At 31.3% G+C, this 8,414-nt stretch overlaps 1 protein-coding gene across 1 annotated transcript; it reads right to left on the reverse strand.

The window, feature by feature from the left end:
* Positions 1-1,033: 1,033 nt before the first annotated feature.
* LOC149424921 (larval cuticle protein LCP-30-like) lies at positions 1,034-7,906 on the reverse strand. Its single transcript, XM_089650855.1, has 4 exons — positions 7,688-7,906; positions 5,593-5,705; positions 3,890-4,144; positions 1,034-2,169 (listed from the first exon to the last, which is right to left on the reverse strand). Exons 1-4 carry the CDS (start codon positions 7,706-7,708, stop codon positions 1,938-1,940), a joined length of 621 nt encoding a protein of 206 aa, XP_089506981.1. The 5' UTR covers positions 7,709-7,906; the 3' UTR covers positions 1,034-1,937.
* Positions 7,907-8,414: the final 508 nt, after the last annotated feature.

Below are 8,414 nucleotides of genomic sequence, written 5' to 3' on the forward strand. Positions count from 1 at the left end.
TACAATTGCAAATTAATTTCTAAATTGGGTGATTATTGTGGCAAGTATAAATGTTTTTTCTAGGAATTATAATTTTCTATTCTGCAAACTTTCACTTGATTGAAGTGTCTTTTACAAACAATTTTTGAATTATTAATTTTAATCCAATAAACTTAGTTTCCCTGTTTTTGTTCTCAATTAACCGTCACCTATTTCTTTGAGATCTAAAATCCCTAGCAATTACTCTCTGATCAATATTTAAACCTACTTTATTTCTACCCTTATTTTTTTCTTTTGATTAATTTGACTTTTTTTACATGCTTTAATATTTCCTTCTGTTATAAATAAAGTAAATTATTATTTTCTTTCACACATTTCTAGGAATAAACGAGTCAAAACTGATCTAATTATCCTTCCGATTAGTTATAAAGCTGAGAGTTTCTTGTGAGAGTGTTTATTTTGTCTTCAACGATTAAATATTACAATTTGAAATTTTATTCATATCAAGACTTGTAGAAAAGTAAATAGATATTGCATATTAAAATTTAAAAAATGTAGTCAAGATACTATTTACTTTGTATTAAGTTTGAATTTAGCAACCATTTGTATATGTAGCAGCCAATAAAAATATTTGTAAAGAAAATTAAGATAATTTTGATAGCATTCGGTCAAAGTATGAAACTGTTAAAAATGACGTAAGTTGAAATGTTTGAATAAGCTCAGTGGTCAGAGCACTTTTCAGGCAAAGAAAAGGTCCGGGGTTCAATTCTTAGATGCGACTGAATCTTTTTAGAGACTCGTTAATATTGTATTTAATATTTAAATATAACAATTAATGTATTCAAAAAAATTAAAAGATGTATTAATTTTTTTCTAGTATTTTGTTTATTGAGCACTGGAAGCTCTGAAATGATACCACCTGTGGTATTTGCAGTACTTCATTCAAATGTTTTAAATAAATAACAATGCTTCTTACAAAATGAATAAAGAGTATTTTTTTGAATATTGGGTAAGGTAAAGATAATAACAGTGGTATTGGTAATAAAATGTAAAATAATTATAAAATATTATATTTATTGCATTCATATCACATTAATGCTAGTACAAAAGAAGTAAGATTAAACTAATAGGAATAATGACACTTAAGGCTAAACATGAGATTACGAATAACTTAAAACTAAAACTTAAAATGTAATGTTTTTGAAATGCTATCTTCGATAATAAATTAACTCGAAATGATGATACAATTATACTTATTTGTGACGTCACAAAAATAATTAAAATCAAATGGTGTATATTTTTTTAAGAAACATTACTATTTTATGAAGACGTATGACGTCTTGTTAAAGATTTAAATGCAAATTTAAAGATAATAACTTCACGCTACTTAAAGTTTCGTCATGTATCTAGTTTGAAAGAAGCGTTGGTGTGGCCTTTACCATCGCTCTTTAATGACTTTGAAATTCTAATAAAAACATGGAATGCAATTTCCATGTGTGTAAACATTTGTTTTTATGGCTTATTCAAATATTCAATGATCTATTACGTAAATACATTAGTTTAGTGAAACATGATATCGATGATGACTGCGTTTAAGTTTAAGATTTAAGCTCGTGGATGAACGATTATAAATATGAGTTATTTCTCCCACGAAGATACTTTCTATGAATGATTATGATTTTAACTTAAATTTAGACTATGCACATTTGTAATGAAAAACATTAGAGATGCGGAAAAACGATTGATCGATATTGCGTTCCAACGAAAGTAAATTCGAAAAATATTCGATATCTTTCGTTAATGAATACAAATATCGCATTGATGATTAACATCATAAAAGCAGACAAAAATAAAGTAGAAGAAAAATCTCAAATTTTACGCATTTTTATAAAGCTGAGTATTTCTAATCGTATCTCCTTGTTTGGTTTAATATTGCTTTCGTTCCGTTAAAATTACGCTTAATTCTTGCTCTTGATCTTTGTGAAGCCATCGTCCAGGGACTCTGGGTACTTGACTCTGGTCATCTTGGGTCTGAAGCCGTTCTCATCAGCAGTGAAGGTGACCCTGTAGAGGATTCCATCGGGACCAACGTACTGGTAGAAACCTGAGGTAGCGATCTGCTCATCGGGAGTGTTAGGATTCTTGACGATAGCCTTTTCTTCGGCTAGGATCTTGTTCTCAGTTTCATACCTGGCAAAAAAGAAAACAAAACGTTACTAATAATTCGTAACTACATTATTATGATTGTCAAGGTGTGGTTAGGATTTCAATAACTCTTCTCACGCCTCAACAAAGCGTTAAAGAGATTCTTCTAACGAACAACAGCAGATGAACTTCTCTAAATACCACTAGAGCGCGTGGGCATTAAGTCTTTCTGAAACCTCTCGAAAGGATGATCGCGGTTAATACTGAACGACCTTGCAACTAATGAATATATATTTTACCTAAACATTGAGCAATATTGAATGCTAATTTGTATCGCGTAGTTATTAATATGTAATATATTTTAGTGATTCGAATTTACAATATGAAAATGCAATTAGATCACAAAAACTCATAACCCGGTGATAATATTGAATACTTAATATATTGAGATGTGGGCGTGCGTAATTATAACTGAAAACTGTAAATAATTTTAATATGCTGTATATCTTACATCTAAAATTTTATGGAACCTATTATTTGAAATTATTGTTTTCATGGTATATTTTCAATCCACTATTTTCCACTATATTATCACATCTTGCGCCACGTTTATTATATCATATTTAAAAACGCATTGAATTTTATGACCAACGTGAATGCATATTGCACATGTAAGCATTTTTCTATTAAAGTAATAAATATGGTAACAATAAGATGGTATCTCAATTTATTCTGTCAGATAACGAGGAAGTTGTCACTATTTAAAACTGGTTGAGAGTTGTGGTTTTCTTTGCAAATAATGTCTGAAGAATTTTCATGCTAATAAGCATCCTTACAATGCGCGTTTTCAATTAAAACCCGTATTGATTTTCATATATATTGTTGTTATTAGTGATAACAAGTTACTGAATTATTTCTTATCTTCTGTATTTCATTACTCCGCTATTTGCTATACCTATGTAATAAGCGAGAGATGCTATCGGTGGAAAGTAATTGGAGTATTCTACGAGTTTCAAAATGTTGGAAAATCTATAATTTTAAGACAAAGACGGCGCCTCATTGTGCGTTGAGCACGAAAACTTGCAAATTATACAAGACGTTGGCAAACATAGTTGAAACAGCCTCATGAATCCTATTATTGCGCGTTGATCTCTTTCAAATCAGAGGACAAAGGTAAGAAAAAACATAACCCACTGAACATAAAAAAGCCTTTTCGATAAACATACCTCGTTATTAAAAGAGAATTCTTCAGTACCCGATCTATTCTATCCCAGAACTATTGCCATAATATGATATTATCATCTTTGAACTGAGTATTTTTGAATATTGTTATATCCACGTATGATCTCATTTGTAAACTTTATTTCTATCCAAAAACAGACTTGACTAGTGAGACGGCAACAAACCAGTTTTAAAAGATTGCATCTAACAAAAAATGCAGGTCTCAATAATTGGAACCGAACATCCCACGAACTCTGAATTCAAGCTTCAATTGGTGCAATATTCAAGTAATAGAAACAAGCAATCACGTTCATTCGTGGTCTGTATAAAAAATAACACAGAACTAAAGGCACGAAAACCCAAAACTTTTTTAATCCTCTGAGGCTAAAAATAACACCCTCGCAGGAAAAAACTAATTATGATTGCAAACACCTCTAAGAAATATTGGATTTCCTTTGGTACCAAATTATGCAATGTGCATCTGAATTCGTACTAAGTCTCAAGGGGTATTTTTTTTAAATTACTATTGATTAATACTACTTACAGGTAGTTGAATCCAGTGTCCTTGACGACTCCTTCTTGCCTGATGATCTGGTTGCCATTGTTGACGTATTTGATGGTCGGGTAAGGGGTGGTCGTGGGTCTGGCTGTGACGGGCTTCACATCGCTGGCGGACCCCTCGAGGTTGCCATCGAACTGGTGCTTGTACCTCTCCCAGTCTCCGCTGTAAGGACCGTATCCTCCGTCGTACGGGTATGGAATGTGGACATACTTTCCCTCATCCTTTGGTCGGGTGTATCTGAGAAAATGAAGGGTATCTATTAATATTGTAAGGTTCTCCTTCATTGCATAGGATAGTCAAGACTAAATACTTGACCCGAATAATAAAATGCTAATTTAAATTTATTTTAATTGCTACTAATTTTGCTTTAAATAAAATTATTAACCGTGAAAGATACTTTAAATATTCTAGGTACTAGCGAAAAACCAACATTTATAATTTGAATACGATGGAATTAATTTAATATGCATTATTTAGTGACCAACTCTGAAGAGCTCTTTCGACGCAAGGTAATTATTTTTGTACCCCTTCATTCCCTTATAATCTTCCCCATTCCAATGGCTGAACGATATTCGAACGAAATAGAGATAAAACGAAATAAAATCATATTTTTACTCGTCATGCTGTTTTGTTCGTTTCCTGGTATCCTATTATTTAAGATGACTTTGTGAATTTAACAATAGTAAAATTCAAAAAATTTATAAACTTCTCCTATTATAATTAAATAAACCTTGATTATTTGGACGTAACTTCCAATTTTAATGCATTTTATTACATGCTAAAGTTCATACGAAATGTTGGTCTCATTAAATTGACTTCCGATGTTGTGTCTCAACGTCCGGTCAGCGGGGGCAGTAGTCCCGTACAAAAGACTGAGTTTGAATCGCTTATACTCCTTTTGAAGGAAGCTCGTCGGAATTTCGAGGTTAATCCTTTAGCGTTTTATTACTCATAAAAACTGACAGAGATCGTAAAATTTTACGAGTGGATAAGCGACGGCTGACTGAAGAACTGACCTTCGGATATTTAAAAAAGGTATTACAATTATAGAAAACTCCCTTTAATAAGTTCGATGATTTCATATTACTATATTTAACTAATTTCGGAGGCTACTATAAAATTTATACAAATATATTTCTATTTGTATGCTTAACAGCTATGTTACAGTGACATTTAAGAAAAAACTTTTTAAATAAAATTGATCTTAATACATGCATTAAATTTGGTATTATATTTTAATCGTGTAATGTTTCTGGTAGGGATAGGTATGGATAGCAATCGAAATAACAGATTGCATTAAATTTATCTTTACAGGTAATTTGAGACGCTTTAATTAGATGCAGTTATGTGACATTATAGTGACATTTTCTTTCTGGCTGTAAAATGTTAAATGCGGTTTGTTTGCATAATTCCCATCCACTGTACTTTTTTTCAGACAAATGAGTCAACGGCGATCGTAGTCAGATACAAGAAAAAAACAAAATCAATCAATATCGACTGTGCTTAGTATAAAAACTGTTACAAGGAATGCTTCAATTTCATCTGGTGGCCCCGACCTTTTGATAATATTTGTTCATTTGTTAATGTTCACGTTTTAACATCAGCTTTAATAATCGGAATGCGCTCTTTAACATGTGGATATAAATCTAAGATTGTATTGCCAGAACTATTGACAGCTTGCTCACCTTCCTTGCAGGTCGTAATTTTTGGGGATGTATCTTCCGCTGTTGTCACTGGCTACTCCGTTGCCGTAGTTCCTTTCAACGATGTTTCCAGCCGCTAGGGTCACCATGGCCAACTAAATACCAACAAAACAAACAAACAATTAATTTCATTCTTCTGCAATAAAAAAGATTACACGCCATTTATTTCACGCTTCCGTTTAAATGTCAGTTTATTCGTAATCTCTGGAGTATTTGTTAGAATATTGAACGCGAGGTCAAGCAAGATAATAATATTGTTTGATTTGGAGTGAGTGGGTATTTTATCGGCTAATATCAAATGTTTTAAATTTATTTATCACTTTATTATCATCAAATCACTACCACATTTGTTATATTGATATTCTTGATTACTCAATAAACCTAAAATTGAACTTTGACGTTTTGAAATATATTTTTTATTATTTTTGTTGTTTGTTTTTGGGGTGTTATGCCGTGTTGCGGTAGATCCAAAGATGTGATCTACCGGATCTGCCCTGATGATGGACACTGCAACGCTGTCCGAAACGTCGGCTAAAGAAGGAGTTAGCGGAACACGGCATAACACCCCAAAAACAAACAACAAAAATGCTTTTGGCCGTGAGAATCTAAAAACTTTTTTTATTATTGTTCATAGCGATTACGGCAGTAACTCCGAAGTTAACAAGTACAATAAATATTTATAAATTGTTTTACTAGTCATAATCATCAAGAGTTCTTACACTTTTTCTCAAGAGAGTAACACATCATCTTTGTAAGTCGAACTATTTATTCTCGTAACTGAAGTTAACATCTAAAATTAATTGTAATCTCAAAATAAAACGGGATTACCTTTATCGTTTCAAGTGACTGTTCTGCTTAAAATTTGAAAGTGATTTCAAGTTCTTGTTAAATCATTGTAATAAAAAATACAATCCAACGCAAACCGTTCAAAATTTTATATCTAAAAAACGGGCATTGAACTTTTATATTTAGTTTGTAAAACTCGTATCGTTTGAGAATTACATAAATAAAGATTGCATACATCAATTGGAATGTCCGTAGGTATACCTACCAAAGATAACAAATGCTTCTTTTATGATGATGTATTTAGTGTTGCAAAATAATTGTTTATCGAAATAATTATTTAAACATTAATTTAATAATGAGCGATTTATCACAAATTAATGCGTAAAATTATCCTAATTAGAAAAAAAACTTTTTTGTTGTTCATTATTTTCACAATAATGACGTGTATTAATTTATTATTGAGTTTATAATAGCTTAATTCAATTTACTATTTATTGCATAAAATTATAATAAAACATCACATGAAGGCGTCTTAACACTGAATAAATGGTTGGTTAATAATATTGTATGCTATTAAAATACTATCGGTGCACTCGAAAGACGCTTAACATATTAATTACCAAGTAGCTAGATAATATTAAGTCAATATCAATATCGATTCATGTTTATATACCCTCAGGAAGAAACAAGGTTGTTCAAAGGAATGTCTACATCTTTGCATAGTTACAAAACGTCTGGCATAAGATGTAGGACGTGATAAAATAATTCTTCAAATAGATTAAAACAAAGTTAATGCTCCGATGAATTATTGCTAAGAATCTTTAAGGTACAATAAATATATTTTTAAACGCGGTATTTGAAAAAAAATACAGAAATAAAAATTGTATTAACTATTTTTAGCAGGTTTAACCAAGATCATATATTTCTTCCTAGTTTTCTGAAAAATAAATCGTATAACTTTACAGGGAAAATATTTTCAAATTAAAAAATGATTCAAACGAATATAAAAAACTAGATAAATAACGTTTTTGCTTTAATTTATCTAAATTTAATATTGTATTCTTCCAAAGTAAGAATTTATTCGGATCACTGCTATATTTATTAAAATGAAAGACTTGAAAAAGTTTTAATTGTAAAACATCCCTACATTTCATCCCTAAAAACGTTTTTTGTTTGAGGGAACATTGAACAGAGTTGAACAATAACAGAAGAATGACGTTTAAAACAAGGAACACAAAAAATAACAATAATCACTTTCACTATAAAAATGTAAACAAAGGTAGAAACTTACCGTAAGGAAAAAGAACATCATCTTGTCACAAAATTAGCTTCCCGCACCAAATTGATAATATTTCAAATCACTGATAGTTAGTACTCGAGTCGAGTATAGAAATCACAATAATCTATTCTGCAATCCACGGATGTATGATTAAATAACTCTGAACAGAATCCGTGCAACAAGTGTTCAATGACCAAATTGCAGGAGAAGTGTTAGCTTATCTTACCGACGCTTGCGAGCGAATGATACTAACCTTGTTCGGGCTCTTAGTATTTATACGAAACGAAGTTACCGCGATCGAAAAAAAACATGTGGAGTGATTCAGAAATAAAAATGATAATAAAAGCTCGGGCCAGGCTGAGAAGCGGGTGCGGAGAAAAACATAATATGTAGGTACGCATTTAGAAAAACTGACGAAGGAATTCTGGCGAATAAAATATATGCAAATGAACTGTGGCGCCTCCTCTGACATGATGCTTTCCATTTTAACGAACGCGTTACATACTCTTACTACTGTGATGGAATGCAACTGCATTTCTCCACGAGTAACCTACATACATTTAAAATTTTCACCATGTTTTCTCATTTATACGTAAGAGGTGATGAAAGCTCGTGCTTACATTATTAAATATAAATAAATTATTTTATATTTTGGTTTTTCCCTCGGCGTGAAAAATGTTTTGTAGCAGGCTCAATTACTTGCACAATTAACTATTTTAAGAACCTACTGTTCTAATCA

The sequence above is a fragment of the Hesperophylax consimilis genome, chromosome 3 (assembly GCF_061612785.1).
Source record: "Hesperophylax consimilis isolate HC1 chromosome 3, BYU_Hcon_1.0, whole genome shotgun sequence".
NCBI lineage: Eukaryota > Metazoa > Arthropoda > Insecta > Trichoptera > Limnephilidae > Hesperophylax > Hesperophylax consimilis.

Bases quoted from the DNA above. Each gene is read 5' to 3' on its own strand.
- LOC149424921 (XM_089650855.1), bottom strand. From the start codon at position 7,708: ATGATGTTCTTTTTCCTTACG. The intron at 5,706-7,687 runs GTAAGTTTCTAC...GTTGGTATTTAG, and splicing joins TGATGTTCTTTTTCCTTACG to TTGGCCATGGTGACCCTAGC. The intron at 2,170-3,889 runs GTAAGTAGTATT...CTTTTTTGCCAG, and splicing joins GACACTGGATTCAACTACCT to GTATGAAACTGAGAACAAGA.